Consider the following 18,493-nt stretch of genomic DNA (forward strand, 5'->3'; position numbering starts at 1 on the left):
TTATGTTGAAGGTTTTGAGCTTTTCCGAAAGTATTGGCCAAGCATCATCCTGGTTTGAACTTTTCAAAACTTGACATGGAGGCCGTTGAGAAGGAGATATTAGATGACCGTCAATCCGCAGAGGGAGTTGGAGAAGGTGGTGAAGTTGCTGCTGTTGACCCGTCATCTTCTGCTTTTCCTTGTAACTTTTTTTTTCGTAAGACAAAAACTATGTTCCTTTGGGCTCGTTGTTTTGAGTGTATCTTCTTTTTGAACAATCTCTTGGGCTTGTATGTTTTGAGCAAACAATTTACTTAGGTACTGAGTATGTTTATATTTTTATCGTTAACTCTTACCTTTTAGCTTTGCTCACTTTCCTTCGTCATTGCTCTTTTTTTTTTTTTTTTAACAATAATGTGTTCATGACCATGTCGTTAGTAAGAGTGATTTTCTTCTAAGCCATGTATTGATATCTTGCTCTAATGACGATGTTTTATGTATTAATAACATTTACAAGTCATGTATGAACGACGATGCCGTTATGTGTTAATAACATTTTTAATTCTTGTATCAATGACAATGTGGTTATGTATTAAGAACTTTCTTTAAGTCATGTACGAATGATGGTGTAGTTATGTATTAATAACTTTTTCTAAGTCATGTATGAATGACGATGTGGTCATGTATTAAGAACTTTCTTTAAGGGTGTGTTTGGTTGGGGTGAAAATAGGGAGGATGGAAAATAGGGTGAAAAATGTTGTTCTCCACTGTTTAATTGAGGAAAGAAAATAGGAAAGACAGAAAATAGGATAGAAAGTTTTCCCTTCTGGGCCCATTTTTTTTATCCTCCCAAATTTGGAGGAAAATGAGAAGGGAAAAGTGATGAGAAATACATTTTACACAAATACCCCCACTTTATTACACTCACCTACCCCTCTCACTTTCCCACTATTATATAACAAGGACATAATAGTTAATTTATATAAACTACATTTTCCATCCTCCCTTTTTTCTCTCCAACCAAACAAAAAAGTTTCCTGCCCTCCCACTTTTTCACCTCTCCAACCAAGCACACATGAGGGAAAACCAAATCTTTTCTATCTTCCCACTTTTCCATCCTCCCACTAATTTTAATTTTCCATCATCCCACTTTTTCACTCTTCCAACCAAACGGACCCTAAGTCATGTATGAATGACGGTGTGGTTATGTATTAATAACTTTTTGGCGAAAAACTCATTTTCGTCCCTACAGTTTCACGCGATTCCCACTTTGATCCTTAACTTTTATTTTCACCACTTTTAGTTCCTATCTTGAAAAACGCGTCTTGTTTTTGTCCCTGCCGTTACATTAGAGACGGAAAATGCACACGTGGCAAACGGGGCCATTAAAATAATAATAAAAAATGTTATTTGGTATTAAAAAATGCCACGTCAACATCTAAATTAAAAAAATTAATTTTAACAAAATAAAAAAATTAAAAACAGAATTAAAAACTAAAAATCATATGAATTGAGATTTAAGTGTGTCTTGAACAAGAACAACAAGAACACAAACCTAGAAATTAAAAAAAAAACCAGGAAATCTTTGTCGTTGAGAAAGTTTTTGCTTCGCTTGGTTGCAAGAAAACACAGGATGAAAGATCTAACATTAGCAAACTAAGAAGATGAAAGATTTGGGTTTTAATCACAGAGCGAGATCGTGGTGCAAAGCTCTTTGGGATTGAGATTGTAAGAGCAATCCACGTTAGCAAACTCTTTGAGCTTCAGCCCAGCCTTGTCGAGCTTCTCCGCCACCAAAACCGTCGGCTTTGCATCCAAAGAGCCAGAAGCTTTAACGATCACCACCAAGGGCTTCGAGAATCGCCGGCTAGGATGGAGAGCAATGGAGAAAGCCAAGCTCAGTGACTGTTTGGAAGACAACGACAACGACGGCGTTGCAAAAAAATAAATAAAGGATTTACTGATACTTAAGGATTAACCTTTGAGCTTGCTTTCGTTTGCTAGGTTTTATTTTCTTCTTCTTCACTGTTTTCCTTTGTACGACGTTGTTTGTTTGTTTGGTCTTCAATGGCACATCTGGAAGGGAGTCCTAGCAGCTCTTCGATTTCTCAAGCGGAAATGGGTAAGGAAGCTTTCTAGGTTAGTCGAGAAATTTGGAAAAAGAGAGTAGAAATGAAAGCATTCTCTATTTGGTTGCTGAGAAAATGTAGGAAAATAATTTGAAAGTGAAAGGTTTGTTCTTTTCTTTATAGTAAAACCCTCTTTTTCGTTCTGGGTTTTGAAGAAAAAAAAAAGTGAATAACTTCTACCAGTTGAGTTAAATATTAGTCTTTAAGCTTTGTAGAGTGAAGGTTTTGAATTCTTAGCTCACAAAAATAAATTGATGTTAGAAGTTGTAGCTTACTTCATTTGCCTGTGTTTTCTTGCAACCAAGCGAAGCAGAAACTTTCTCAGCGACAAAGATTTATTGGTTTTTTTTTTTTAATTTCTGGGTTTGTGTTTTTGGATTTGGGTTTGTATTCTTGTTGTTCTTGTTCAAGACACACTTAGATCTCAATTCATATGATATTTAGTTTTTAATTTTTTAATTTAGTTAAAATTAATAAATTAATTTTTTTAATTTAGATGTTGACGTGGCATTTTTTAATGCCAAATAACATTTTTTATTATTATTTTAATGGCCCCATTTGCCACGTGTGCATTTTCTGTCTTTGATGTAACGACAGGGACAAAAATGAGACGCGTTTTTCAGGATAGGGACTAAAAGCGGTGAAAATAAAAGTTAGGGACCAAAGTGGGAATCGTGTGAAAATGTGGGGATGAAAATGAGTTTTTCACCTAACATTTTCTAAGTCATATATGAATGACAATGTGGTTATGAATTAATAACTTCTTTTTAAGTCATGTTTAAATGACAATGTTATGCATTAATAACTTTTCTTAAGTCATGTATAAATGATGATGTTGTTATGTATTAATAACTTTTCTTAATTCATGTATAAATGACAATGTTGTTATGTATTGATAACTTTTCTTAATCCATGTATAAAGACGATGTTGTTATGTATTAATAAATTTTTCTAATTCATGCATGAATGATGATGTTATTATGTATTAATAACTTTTTCTAAGTCATGTATCAATGATGACTTGGCCAATAGTTTGTAATGGAAAAATCTACGAAAATAATTTTTGAATAGTACTTCTGCTAATGTTTTATTGATAGAGAGAAAAAATATTCCTTAGTTTATGGATGGTAAACAATAATAAAGAAGAAAATACATCTAAATAAAAATAAGCATTTTGGAATACTTGGGGATTCTTACTGATAGTATCTCTTTAGGTGTTCTATGTTCCATGGACGAGGCAGTTCTTGGCCGTCCACGGTCTTCAGGTATTATGATCCTTCTTGGGAATGATGAATTACTTCGTAGGGTCCTTCCTATGTTGGCCCCTAATTTCCATTGGGATGGGTCCTTTGTCACCTGCAAGACTTTTATAAGGACAAGGTCGCCTATGTCAAATCTTCTCACTTTCACCTTATATTTTGGCCATTACTCCCTTGTACTTTGCCATTCGCTTCATAGCTTCGTTTCTCACCTCGTCGATCAGACCCAGATTGTTGTTAAGTTCTTGCTGGTTCCTCTACTCTTCATAAGCTTTGATTCGAATGCTTGTCAGCCCTACTTCCACTGGTACGACGACTTCAGTTCCAAACGTCTGTCTGAATGGTGTTTCCCTTGTTGGCACTCTTGTGGTTGTCCTGTACGCCCATAAAACGTTAGACAGCTCTTTAGGCCATGCACCCTTTGCCCCTTCAAGCTGAGTTTTGATAATTTTCAGCAGGCTTCTGTTCATCACTTCCGTTTGACCATTGGCTTGTGGCTGTCTTAGGGAAGAGTAGTGATTCTTGATGCCTAAGTCTTGGCAAAATTTTCAAAACTTGGGATTGTCAAACTGCCTCCCATTGTCCGATATGATTACGTTAGGAATCCCAAATCTGCGAACTATGTTCTTCCATACGAAGCTGGTGATATTGGCTTCTATGATCGTCGTTGTTGGCTCGAATTTCACCCACTTTGTGAAGTAATCGATTGCGATGATGAGGAACTTAAATTGCTTCCATCCCATAGGGAGTGGTCCTATTATATCAATCCCTCATTGGGCGAAAGGCCAAGTTTCGGTTATCGGCGTCATTGTCTCCCCTAGTCGTGTTTACACATTCGCAAAGTGTTGGCATTGGTCGCATGCTTTGACGAAGTTATGTGCGTCTTTTTTTAGTGTTGGCTAGTAATAACTTGTTCTGAGTGCTTTTCCTGCCAGAGACCTTACTCCCGCATGGTTATCGTAGATTCCTTCGTGTATCTCTCGTAGTACGTAGTCGGCCTCTTCCTTGTTAGCACATCAGAGATAGGGGAGGGAGTGTCCTTGTTTGTATAAGACATCGTCAATAATGATGAAGCGAGTAGCTCTGATCTGTACCTTTCATGCTTCATTCCTATCTTCTGGGAGTCGTCCTTCCTTCAAGTAACGGACAATGGGAGTCATCCATTCATCTTGTTCCTGTATCTTCATCATTTGCTCTCCTTTCGTGCTAGGTTGTCCTTTTGTTTCCATGCATAATTCGAGAGACAAGCCATGGTCGTCTGACGAGGCTAATCGTGCCAAGAAATCTGCTTCAGCATTCTTTGCTCGAGGGATTTGCTGGAAATTGACGCTGTTGAAATATTGCAGGAGTTCTTGGATGATCTTCGAATACTTCTGCAGTCTTTCTTCCTTTGCTTCATAATCTCCCCTTACTTGGACGATGAGGGTCTTGGCTTCTAGTATTCTTGCAAGACTTAACCCTATTAGAAGTGCCTCATACTTAGCTTCGTTGTTTATTGCTAGGAACTACCATCTGACCGCGTACTTCAGGATTTCTCCCTCTGGTAATATGAGGACTATACCTGCTCCTCCAGCTTTCTTGGTGGCAGACCCATCTGTTTGGACCATCCATGTCTTCTTTTGGGGCTCTTTTTCTTCTTAAGGGTAAGTGAACTCTGCAATGAAATCGGCAAGGACTTGGGATTTGGTTGTAACCCGAGGTTGATATTCTATGTCAAACTGGCTAAGCTCTATGGCCTATTGGACGAGGTGCCTTGCTGCGTCTATCTTGTTCATCATCTTTCTTATCGGTTGGTCTGTTATGACGACGATGGGATGTGCCTGAAAGTAGTGGCGGAGTTTTCTGGAGGCTACTACTAGGGCGAAGGCGATCTTCTCTAGCCTTGGGTAATTTGCTTCGACTCCTTGAAATGCTTGGCTGGTGTAATACACCAGCCTCTGTATATCCTTTTTTTCCCTGATCAGAGCCGAGCTCACCGCTGTGCTAGATACTGTCAAATACAGATGTAGCTTCTCCCTTGTTATTAAAAGGCTTAGTAATGGTGGCCATGTCAAGTACTCCTTTAGCTTCATCAAGGCTTCTTTGCATTTGACAATCCAATGAAAGGCCTTTTTTTAGACTTTGAAGAAAGGCAGACATTTTTCTGTTTCCCGAGAGGCGAATCTGTTCAGGGCTGCAACTTTTCCCGTCAAGTTATGCACCTCCTTCACTGTCTTTAGGGATTTTATCTCCAATGTCTCCTTTATCTTGTTTGGATTAGCCTCTATGCCACGTTGAGATATCATAAAGCTTAAGAATTTTCCTGATGAAATAGCAAAAACACATTTCGTTGGGTTCAGCTTCATTATATACTTACGTAGTGTGTTGAAGGTCTCCCTCAGGTCGTCCAAGTGATCTACTTCGTCATTTCTCTTCACCAGCATATCGTCTACATATACTTCCACATTTATTCCTTTCTGCTAAGAGAACATGCACTTTACCAACCTCTGGTACGTGGCCCCGGTGTTCTTTAGTTCGAAAGTCATCACCTTGTAACAGTACAAACCTTGGCTAGTGATAAATGCGGTCTTGGCTAGTGATGAATGCGGTCTTCTCTTGATCTTCTTCGTCCATCATGATCTGATTGTAGCTAGAGAAGGCATTCATGAAACTTAAAAGCCTGTGTACGGCAGTTGAATTGGTTGATCTTAGGTAAGGGGAAGCTATTCTTCAGACATGCCTTGTTGAGGTCTGTGAAGTCGACACACATCCTTTACTAGCCATTGTTCTTCTTCACCATCACCACGTTGGCTAGCCACTTAAGGTAAAACACCTCTCTTATAAAACCTGCATCCAGGAGTTTCTCAACCTCTTCTGCTACTGCCTTATTATGTTCAGGTGCAAATATTCTCCATCTCTATTACACTGGTTTGCACCTTGGATTAACATTAAGACGATGTTGGATGACTTCCTTGTCGATACCTGGCATATCCTCATGCTTCCAAGCAAAAACATCTTAGTTCTTTCTTAAGAAGGTTGTTATCTTTGTCTTCTCTGAGGCTGAAAGTGTAGATCCTATCTTCAAAACCTTGGATGGATCTCCAGGGACGACCTCAACCTCTTGTGGCACTTCTGACAGTTCGAGGATTGGTTTAGGTTCGTCTATCATCCACGTATGATTTTTCCCTGACACTAGGGCGGCTTGATAGCATTCCCTTGCAAGGACTTGGTCTCCTCTGATTTCCCTATGCCATAGGCTGTAGGGAATTTCACCTTTAGATAATAGGTTGATGTCGCCGCTTTCAACTTGTTGAGTGTTGCTCGCTCAAGGATGATGTTGTATGTCGATGAGCAATCTACCACGAGGAAATCAATCTCCTTGGAGACTTGTACTGAATTAGTGCTTGCAATTATGGTTAGTTAAACAACACCTTTAGGAATGATCATGTCCTTGGTGAAACTTATCAATGGGGAAGTGAATGGTCGAAGCCTTTCCTTGCTCAGTTTTATCTGTTGGAAAGCTGGTACATAGATGATGTTTGCTGAGCTTCCATTGTCTACCAGAACCCGAAGAATGTTGAATTCTTCTATTCTAAGCATTATTACTAGTGGATCGTCATAGGGCTGTTTGATGCCGCGAGTGTCCCTTTCTGAAAAGACAATGTTTAGTTCGCTACATCTAGGCGTTTTTTAAGGTGGGAACCGTGAATGGACACTGTTCACTTCCTTTGCATATGCCTTCTTCAGTGACTTGAAGGATCTTCTCGCTACCAATCCTCTTGAGATCATCCTTATTTCTCCTATGGGGGCCTTCTTGCCCCCCGTCTTTGGTTCCTTATCTTTCTCGTCCCTTTGTTGTCGTCTACACAGCACCGTTTTTCGTACAAACTTTTGTAATTTCCCTTGACGGATCAAGGTTTCTACTTGGTCCTTCAGATCTTTACATTCGTCAGTGCGATGTCCGTGGTCTTGGTGGAATTTATAGTACTTGCTTTTATCTCTTACTTCTACTAGAGCGTAAATTGGTCTGGGCCATTGTAGAAAGGTTTCGTCCTTTATCTGCATCAATATTTGCTCAATTGGTATCACTAGGGGAGTGAAGTTAGTGAACTTAGGCCTAAGATCTAGGAGGTTCCTCTTTTTGTTTGCTGCATGTCTAGTGCTTTGTGCTTCCTTCTTCCTGTTAGGGTTGTAACTAGTTCCTTCGTCTCGCTTCCTTTTGGTCGTCACTCCTTTAGTGGTCACCACGTCTTTTGCATTCATATATTTCTGGGCCTTGTGAGGTAGTTCCGCCACTATCTTCGGTGGACTCTTGGTGATTGAGAAAAAGAAATCTCCTGGTAGCAATCTTGCTTGGAAGGTCATCAGGATAACTTGATTTTTCGCTTTGTTCACTTGCAGCAACTCTTTATTGAAGCGTGTCACGTATTGTCTTAATGATTCTCCTTCTGCTTAGAAAATGTTGAGAAGATGCCCAGTTGGCTGCTTGTGTCATTGCCTTCCAATGAAGTGACGAACAAAACCCTTGCTGAGTTGCTCTAAGTTTGCAATAGTACCTGAGGGTAGCTTGTCGAACCACACCTTGGCTGCGCCTTTCAGCATTGTTGGGAAGCCCTTGCACATTACTTCGTCTAGGGTCATCTACAAAAACATCAAAGTCTTGGACGATTCGATGTGATCTAAGGGATCTCTTGAATCGTCAAATGACTCTAGCTAAAAAAGGCGAAACTTTGATGGGAGAGGGCGATTCAACACCTCAGTGGTGAATGGTGAATCTGTCCTTCAAATTATTCCGTCTAGGTTCTCCACAGCTCTGTCTTGTACTGCATTCCTGAGCTTGTCCATCTCCCTCCTCATGTTACGGAGCTTGCTCTTCATTTTGGACGAGTTTTCTTTCAACGCTCTTGTCCTCTTATTAGCTTGGCTATCTGATTCTTTATCATTATGGTTTCTTTCGATCCTTTAACATTCTTCTTCGTTCTGGTTCTTAACAGTCCACTGTCGTTCCTCGTTCTAAGATTTAGCAACTCTCCTTAGCTCTTCATTCTGGTGAGTTAATTCCTCCACATTGGTTGCTAGTTCTAGAATTTGTTTGTTGGCTTGCTCGACATCCATCTTTTGTTACGAGGTTCTTTTTTGTCACTTAGGGAAGATGGCTTGAATGATTGCATTCCCATAGACGGTGCCAAATTGATGATACGAAAAATCACAGTTAAGATCCTCGTCTCAGTGGATGGGCGATCTTGTGGTTGGTCTTGCCTTCAATGTAAACCTGCAAGAAAGCTTTGGAAAGAAATGGAACACATCAGTGTGGTGTTTGCCAAAAACACTTCGATGCTTAAGTCAGAAAGGGAGAAAGTCTGTTTAGAGAGAAGTTGACTTGGAGTGATTTTTGGATGAGTATTTGTGTGTACTTTTGGATTTTGTTGCTGCTTTCTTTTATAGTTGTTTCTCGCCTAAATGGACAATGAATGTTTGTATTTATGTTTAACGGCTAGTACATTATCAATGGGAGTTCTAAAGTGTACAACCCACTTGTTACCGTTGCTTCGTCTGTTACGTTTCATTATCAATGTGTGTGTAACACTTGCTTTAATCGTCATTAATGGAAATAATGATTTCAAGTTATTTTTTTACTCATTATAAACCAAATTAGTATCCAAACACCCTCCTACTCATTCACAAAGGAGTGTGCTATATTGCTTTTATATAATTCCAACTTGGTAAAACTAGGACCTTAGAGCATCCTTATCAACTCATGTAAAGTTCTCTAAAATAGAAAAAGGTGCAAGTTTTACACATTTTAGGCAAAAAAACACCCACATCAGTGGGTGTAAAGATGTGTAAAATATACACCCAGATGTGTATATGAACAGTAACCGTGCATATATGCACGTTACTATTCAATGTGTAAATAATTTTTAATTCTTTTTTTCTCTCTCCTCTATCAAACCGCAACAAACTAGCGCGGCAAGGAAGAAGACTATCCCAGCACCAGTGCCAGCGCCACCACCAAACTATAACAAACCCAACAACCAAACCCAGCGCCACCACCAAACACTGTAACATAGCACAGAAAAATATCCCAAAATCAACAGAAACCCAAAAATCAACCCAACCCAAAAACAGTACATACCCACCGGAAAACCTAGCCCAATGGAGCTGGATCTGCCGCCCGATCTGCTGCCACTGCTGCCGCCGAATCTTCCATTGCTGTCGTCGGTTGGAGGTGGGAGGCGAAGGGTCGGTTGTGGAGGAGAGAGGGAGGACGAAAGCGAAAGGGAGGCTGAATCGACTGGTGGCTGAGGCAGCGACGACGACGAGCTGGATCGGCGAGCTGGGAGTGGGTGAGGGAAAGAGAGAAACGGGCGAGCTGGGAGTGGAATCGACTGGTGGCTGAGGCAGTGACGGCGGCGAGCTGGATCGGCTGGGTCGGCGAGCTGGGAGTGGGTGAGGGAAAGAGAGAAACGGGCGAGCTGGGAGTGGAATCGACTGGTGGCTGAGGCAGTGACGGCAGCGAGCTGGATCGGCTGGGTCGGCGAGCTGGGAGTGGGTGAGGGAAAGAGAGAAACCGGCGAGCTGGGAGTGGAAAGAGAGAAACGGGCGAGCAGAGAGAAACGGGCGAGCTGAGTGGTGAGGGAAAGAGAGAATGGGTGAGGAAAGAGAGAAAAACGGTTTTTATATCTAATAGTAAAAAAATAATAAATAATATTATTTAATTAGAATAGATTTGTAAAATAGATGAACTGATGTGGGTGTTTTAGAAATGTGATAATGTAAAATAAAAAAAGTAGTTTTTTTCGTGTAAAATAGATGATTAATTTACATAAGCTGGTATGGATGCTCTTAGACACAAGGGTCATTCAAAATAAGACTCAGATCTCAATATATTGATCCCAATTCACAACTGCTACAACCAAAAAAATAAAAAATAAAAAACCCCAAAAAACAAATTGACATCAACTACTCAAAAAAAAAAAAAAAACCTAGTAAATGTGAATGGAATTTGTCAGATTCTTTTCATGGCTATCTGGCTTTGACAAGACCCTAGCTAAAGCCATTAAGAACCAAATTCTGATTTGTGAGAGAGAGAGAGAGAGAGAGAGAGCCACATGATAGCATCACATGCTATTACTGACATCATCATATCTGGCCACGACTTCCCCTCTTTCCAATGTTCCCAACATTCAAACATCACGTGTAATTTTTCCCAAAACGCCTATTCTCTCTAATGTTCAAAAAAAAAAAAAAAAAAAAAAACCTATTCTCCTTTCTTTGCCAATTTCAAACCCACACACCCCCTAAGTTTACTAATCTATCCTCAAGTATTCTTCTTTGGATGCTTATGTGTTTACAAAACATGGGGTATTACAGTCACTCTATATAAGGAATAATTGCAAAATGTGTAAACTCACAGTACCAATTTTGTGGATTAGAATTTTAAAAAAAGAGATGCTTCAAGTCCAAAGCCTCTGACCATAGAATAAAGTAAAAACAAAAATTGTTGTCCTCGTGAGTAGCACCTTTTCTTTCGCCACAAGATATTAATATATTCTTGAAAAGTGAACTACAAAATTTAAACACTGCAGCAATCATATACATTAACCTATTAAAAGCAAAAAATAGTATTATTTTGTCAGAGATGTACAATTGAAAATTACTGAAAATTATTACTGGCTCCAATTTATACTTCCCCCATTGCCAATTTGCCGAGTTTAAAAAAAATGAAAGATGAAGACGTGCGAGGCATGTTTCAGTTTTATACACTTTCCCATCATTTTGCCTTTCAGGCTTTCACCATTTTTAAGTCTTAGTTTATTTTTTATTTTATTTTTTTGTATGCAAGTCTTTCTTTTTTTTGCTGTATTCATAGTCTTTTAGTATAATCAGAAGCTGTGCATGTATTAGGCAAGCAGAGCTAAAAATACATTACATACAGCTGGTGTTTGCCTTAGTTTAAAATTGGTATTATTCACAGAAAGTCCATACAGAAATCTTCAAGTTTGACAAAAAATTTCTAGTGAAAGAAAGTGGGGTTGTGGCTGTGAGACATACAACAATGCTGCTAGCAGAGAAGTGGGCTGTCATTATCAGAACATGGGGTGTTTTGCATTTCATAATTCATCTTTGTGCATTCTCAAAAAAAAAAAAAAAATCATCTATGTGGAAAACAAGTTAAGAGAAACGTGAACAAACAAAAAACACACACACACACACACTCAATTTTTCATGACATTAAACTTAAGTAGAGTAAGTAAATGATCTATATTTTATTGTGAAAACTTAAGAAGCTTAAAAAAATTATAAGATATTTTCGTTGATTAATTACTATACTTAGATTCTCCATTGATTGGTCATAATAATCAATAATTTAACATTCCAGATAAAACGTCATACCACTTGAAAATTGAGCAACAGATGAGAATTATCATAAGTCTATCTCAAGCTAATTATATGTTACAACAAAGTAGAATTGATTTAGTACAAGATTCAATGCTCATCGATAATAGAGGATTATCATATTATTATAGCAAGGCCCTCTCTATGTACCAAACCGCTTGAGTTCTATAGTTTACTCATGAATGGGGAAATTTTTAATTGAACTTGCTTAAAGAAGTCCTGAAAAGAAAAGGAGCAAACATAATCATTGAGTAGCGTGGAAGCTAATGTCCAGAGTCCGATTCGTAAAAGAGGGCTTAAATCACTTGCAATGGAAGAAAAGTTACAAAATTTTAGGGCTAAAGATAGCTACTATTTGAGTGAATTGTAAGATTAGATTAAATGGATAAAGCAATAAAAAAAATATATTAAAAGAACTCAACTTTGTACAAATGTCTTAAATCCCTCAATAAAATAATTCCAAATACATATTAGGCGAACTAATGTGTCAATGCATTGGCTAAGTTATTGCCATCCAATTTTTTGACTATGCTAATTTTGTTAATCCACTGACTATGGTGGAGGATTTGCTAGCCTTTAACAGGACCGAGTTTTATTGTAATAGACTTATTGATAGTTAATATTATTTCAGTGCTAGTTTATCCTAAAAAAAAAAAAAATTGTCTTTTTAATTGAAGATGGAGAAGCCGCAAGGCCCGCGACTACATTATCTCCCTCCACAATTCCCTCTCTCATTTTCAAAGCATTTAAACATGTCATGGTCATGCTACTTTGCACGATGATATTGCTTAACATGAGTATTTGCTTTCATTAACCAAGCAACTCAGACAATTTTAACACTTTAAATTGACCTTTAAAAACATTCAATATTTTCTGGCAACAATGGCATACCCTTTAGCAAAGTGACAACTGGGATCAGTAACACAATCATCAACCTTTTCATAGCTCAGAAAAGACAGGCTTTCCCTTTGAACAGAAGCTATGCCCTAAAAACCAATTTGACATTATTAGTCTTGGAAGGTTGAAAGTTGAAACCCTCATTGATTTCTTCCAACAACCCCCTTTAAGGGCCTTATGAATTATTCTAGGACCTAGGCAAAAGAATCCTAGATAATAATAAAAAATCATAAATATTGTCTAAGGCTTAGACACAAATTAATAGCCCTTCCCTTCTATACCATCCTGAGCATAATTATTTTGGATTCTTGTACACTGCTTACTCATTTTTACCTATTTTAACCATTTTAGTGTTGGCAAACAGTGCATAAAGGAAGCAAACCCCAAAGCAGTAATGATGTCAAAGCAAAGGTTGATTTGACATCTCCTTTCTAAACCCATATGTAATCTTGTATTGAGTGTAAGATTAGACCTTTCCCTTGTTCGCATATTAGCCAGAGTGCCAGACCTGAAAAATAGAAGAAGAAAAAAATACTGACAAACCCTTTTGCCACCATGGGTGACTTCACAATGTCCTTTGAGCAGTTTCCACCAGTGGAATCCTGCCACGACTACATAAGATGCACGCAAAGCCATAACATCAAGAATCAAGAGGGTGCTCCCATTAATAACAATGGCAATTGCTCTTTCTTTTCCAGTTTCCACTACGATTCTTTCACCATATTAAGCTATAACCAATGGAGTGCAAGAAGCAATACTTTTGGCGGAAGTAGAAAACAAAATTAAATCTAGTGGAATGTCAGAAATGTCAGTTTCTTGGATAAGCTAACCAGAGAAAAATTAAATAAAACCACATAGGACATTAGAGAGAAGCCAAGGCCATCTTCTGTTTCTCTCACTTTCTGTCACTCTCTGAGCCACAACATTTACGACAACAATAGTGTCCCCACCATCTTTCCAACACGAAGTTGCAAACCGTTAATGGCCCAGATTTTTTTTAATGGTCCAAAATTGTTTCCCAAATAATAAATATGAAAGCAAAGCGAAAGAAAAATAAGAAAAGAAAATGACATTCAAATTTAAGCTAAATAAAGCATACGCTGCTGCATAACCAAAAGTAGATAATTCGGTACTGAAAAATTCTGTACATGTAGTAGAAAAGGAAAATAAGAAAAAGGGTGACAAAATTTTCCGGCCAGTCCTAAATTTATCTTTTTTGTACAAACAGAGAAAAAATGGACCAGAGATTAATCCCAATACCGGTGTAACATCTCAAAGAACTTAGAATTTTCTACCCCCACCAGTCCAATCAGCAACTCAATGCCTCATACTTCACAGTAATTGGGCGGTTAAATCCAACTTGTGAAAGCAAATTTCCCACCACAGCAAGGTCCCGGCAAAACACCCCTTGGAAAACTGAATTATTCTTTTCTGATTCCAATTTTGACTCTTGGGCTTGCTGGACTTGGATTGCCACAGCTACTTGTGCTTGTGCTACTTGTAATGCAGCTGCGGCTTTCTTTCTTTGCTTTTCAGCTGCTTCCTCATCCATAATGGTAGACATTACACTGGCGTAACCCTTTTGGAGCAATCTGTATAGCAACAAAGCAGACATCTTTGATCGGTCTTTAACTGAATCAAGATCACCATCATTAGCAAGTTCACACCTTTCAATAAAGTTTGTGGCTTTATCTGGCTTGTGCTTCAAACACAGCAACAAATGTGCTCTCTCTAACTCAGACCTTGAACACCCACGTCTCAAACCAATTAATGCATGATAATCCACATTCCCAGTCTCCCCAGAAGCAACTCTTTGCTTAAGTTCTTGAATCTTTGTAGTGAGTGCACACAGCTTCCCAGGAATCTCTCTGTACCTCACGTTGTGTCTCTTCCAAGCTGGCCCCGGAAGCTTCCTATCCCTCAAAATTGAATTGTACAAAAGCTTAAGATGTTCTAAATCATGCAAACAATCCGGCAAGCATCGAATTGTTTCTAATAGAGATGCTCTTGTATCAAGAGCTTGAATGCAAGCTGGGTCTAATGCTAAAGTCCTATTACAATCAGCTATAGACTCAGCAATTCTACCAGCTGCTCTGTATGCTGAGGCTCGGTGCATGTAGCATTCAGCTAAGAACCCTTGTGGGGCACCACGGCGACCATCAACAATCTTGGTGAAGTGGCGGATGGCCTCGGAGTAGAGGCCAGCATCAAGGGCCGCAAGCGCAGCCGTCTTGCGGCGTAAGAGGAGCTTAATGTGGGCAAGGAGTTGGTTCACACTCTCTGGATCAATTGGGTTGCGCGGGGGCGTGCTGGGAGCATTGGTGATTGTGATATCACCGGAAACAGGCACATTGGAGAAGGAGAAGCTGTCATCAGACCAGCAAATGCTCTCGCGGCGGAATGCTGCGGAGGCGAGGCGCTTGCCGGTCTGAAGAAGAGCCATTGCATCCTCCATTAGGCCTAGATGGCAACAAGCTTGACCAAGAATCAAGTACCTGTGATTAACAATTGCGTATGGACCAAGTTACTATCAAATTCAAAAGGTGTTTCAATGATCTAAATTTTCAATCAATAGAATTATTTTCACAATTTCTATGCCAAAATGTTTTGCACACATCTCTCATCCACATATACAGTGAATATCAGTGATATAAATTAACAATGTGTCCATTAAAAAAAGTATACAAGAAGCATCTTTCCATTTTATTTATTCAGCATGGTGGGTAACAATCTTTGGAACTTAAATTAAGGGCAACAGCTACTATTACGAGATATAGTACTATAAAAATCGCAAGCGAATATTTATCATGTTTATTTATTTGAGAAATTTATCATGTTTTAATTTGTTGTCATTTTTTTTTTTTTTTTTGGGTTCACAAAGTTCTCTGGACAATTTTGTAACATTCCACCACAAACTCTTTTTCATAAAAAGTTCTCAAAACCCATAAAAAAAAAAAAAAACGCATCCTATTAAGGAAATTTCAGAACATTGCATATAAATGAAGAAGAAGCCAGAGATATTGGCTTTATTGATAACAATATTAAAATCCATTAAAGTTCAAAAAGCTAGAAATTTCCGTCAAAAAAAAAAAGCAAGAAATTTTCATAATAGCCGGCTGTTCATTTACTCAAACCAGTAGTTACGTTTCAATATTATATACCAAATAGTAATCATAAAAAGAAGAACCAAAACAAAAGGACAACTTCAAAAATCATAACAAATAGAAAAGAGAAGGATATTCATATTACCTCCATTGCCCTTCCTTGTCGCAATTTTTACTGAGCCCAGCCATGACTTTCTTCTTCAAGTCCGAGACAGAAAAGCACTTGAAACTCGGGTCCCGACCAGGTGAGTAAGAGGACGAGTTAGCAGACCCAAGAAGCTTGACTCGCTCTCTTGAAAGATGCTGAGACGAGCTCTCAGATGAGAGAGAGCCCGAGTCATCACTAGCCATTTTAAGACTAGGAATATAGTCTTGTAGCATATCTGCCACGTCCTTGAACCGCCTCAGATATAGCAAAGCCCTGGCTTTGAGTTCCAAAGCTTGCTCAAACCTCGGAGACAGAGCTAAAGCCGAGTCTAAAAGGCTCAGTGCTGAAGCTATCTCGCTTTGTTCTTGGGACCCCATTAGATTGCGTGCATCTTTAATGTACTTCTCCACCATCTATATATTAGTGCATGTAAAAAGACATGGTTAACTTATAGTAAAAATGCAAAAAGACCCAACAAAAAAAGAGATCAGAAGCAATGCGTGTTTGAGTAGTCAAAGTTTTAGTTTTTCTTAGTTTTACCTTTCTGTTAGTAAGCCACCAATGTTTCTTTTCGCTACTAGTTAGGCTTGGAGAAGTAACAGCCATTGTTGCTCTTCTTGTTATTGCTTTTGTAGAAGAAAAAGATGAGGAAGAAGAAGAACGAACCCCTTCTCTTTCTTTCTTCTCTGATGGGGAATATCACATTTTTCTCTTCGCTCTAATAAAGGAGAGAGGAAAAAAAAAAAAAAAAAGGAGAAAGAGAGGAAAAGAAAATTTTGGAAGAGAGAAGTGAGGAAGATATGAGAGAGAGTGAGAGAAGAATGGGGGATTTAAAATGAGTGTTGAAGATTTTCAAGTGTAATAAATAAATAAGGGAAGGTGATGGAGAGAGCAAAGGAGCTAAATAAAAGATAAATTGCCAGCTTTGACCCTCACTGAAAGCTTTCATCCTTCAACTTCATAGCTGGCACCACACCATATAGATTCTCTCTCTCTCTCTCTCTCTACCAAGTTTTTTTATTTTATTTTTATGCTGCATATCAGGCTAGGCCTATTTGGGACTATTAGTCTATTACAAGTTATTTTTTTTTTTTGGTAATAAGTCTATTACATTATTAATTACCAAAAATAAAATTAGCTTTCCACAAATTATAAATGTATACAATATTTTGTGGCATTATTAATACAAATTATTGTGATTGGTATATCATAAAAATGAGGTTAATAGTAACTTAAAATATTTATTTATTTTATGTTGAAGTTATACCAATTATGTATATAAAAAAATGTTTAAAATATTACAAATTTGACTATGCATCCATTAGATACAAAAATAAATATGATTGGTGAGTTTTTGTCACCAAATAAATGAAAAATTGTAAAATTTATATAGTAAAATTTGTAGTATACATAACATCACTTTTATAATTATTAGGTATTTGAGCATTTTGTATTATCATTTGTAATAGTTTTATAAGAAAAAAAAGTTTATAAACTTCAAAGTTATTAGTATCTCTAATTTCACTCTATATTTATTATGTGTTGGAATATTTTGTGTCACCATTTGCAATAGTTTTATAGGAAAAAAAAGGTTTCCATCTTTAAAATTTGTAATATTCATAATATTAATCAATATTTATTATGTGTTGAACAATTTCTATTAACATTCGTAATAGTTTTATAAGGAAAAAAAATGTTATCTCCTTCAAAGCCAATCGATAAAATCATACTTTTAGTCATATATGTGAATTTTTTATTTATTTATTTATTTTTTGTGTTGTGTGGAGAATTTCATGTGGATGATTTTAGAACATAATTTGGCAACAAATTTAGGTGTAACCTTAAGTTATTACAAATAGAAAGATTACACGCGTCCCTGTCATATGCAATACTTACTAAACTATACTTAAGTGATTGTATATAATCATTTTAAGTGAGTTATGTTCATTGCATATGGACACATATGTTGTTGTATATAACGCTCCAATTAAGTTTGTAGTGAAACATCAATATATATAAACCCTATGTAAGAGAGAATGAGGTTTCGTCATGTAGCAACTTTGCAAAAAGAATTGAAATACTCTCAAGTACCACATCAGAGATAAAAACAAATGAAATATTGACCTTTTGTTTTATTTGGTTTAATATTTCAAGACTTTTCTAATAAAAAAATAGAGATTATTTGTTTATTTTGGTTCACTGTTTCAAGATTTTTCCTCCTTCGCACTTATACACAAAGCTCTTTGCATTTTAATTCACAATTTTCACCTCTTGCACTTCTACTCTACTCTTTTATATATACCTACCCATAGTTTTTCATGTCATCCTATGTCAAATACACAGATAAAAAACGATGTTATTTACATTCAATCTTTCAACGACACCTACCTAGCTCCAATATTGGGGTTTCATCTAATCCTAACTTGTACGAGTAGGCTACAATTAGGGAAGGGGGCTTACATTTTATATTGAGTGACAATGACGATTAATATTTTGATGTTGAGGTTGAATGTTGTGGACTTGTGGGTTTTCTAAAGGTTATGATTGTCTATGGATGTTTGGCATGTTGATATGTGAAAGTCATAAGTGTATTTTTTT

The 18,493-nt window shown here is 37.6% G+C and overlaps 1 protein-coding gene across 1 annotated transcript; it reads right to left on the reverse strand.

Moving 5' to 3' along the window:
• Positions 1 to 13,744: 13,744 nt before the first annotated feature.
• LOC126709124 (uncharacterized) lies at positions 13,745 to 16,753 on the reverse strand. Its single transcript, XM_050409226.1, has 3 exons — positions 16,436 to 16,753; positions 15,893 to 16,308; positions 13,745 to 15,138 (listed from the first exon to the last, which is right to left on the reverse strand). The coding sequence occupies exons 1-3, from the start codon at positions 16,499 to 16,501 to the stop codon at positions 13,953 to 13,955; spliced, it is 1,668 nt and encodes a 555-aa protein (XP_050265183.1). The 5' UTR covers positions 16,502 to 16,753; the 3' UTR covers positions 13,745 to 13,952.
• Positions 16,754 to 18,493: the final 1,740 nt, after the last annotated feature.

Source organism: Quercus robur, chromosome 12 (genome assembly GCF_932294415.1).
Source record: "Quercus robur chromosome 12, dhQueRobu3.1, whole genome shotgun sequence".
Classification (NCBI taxonomy): domain Eukaryota; kingdom Viridiplantae; phylum Streptophyta; class Magnoliopsida; order Fagales; family Fagaceae; genus Quercus; species Quercus robur.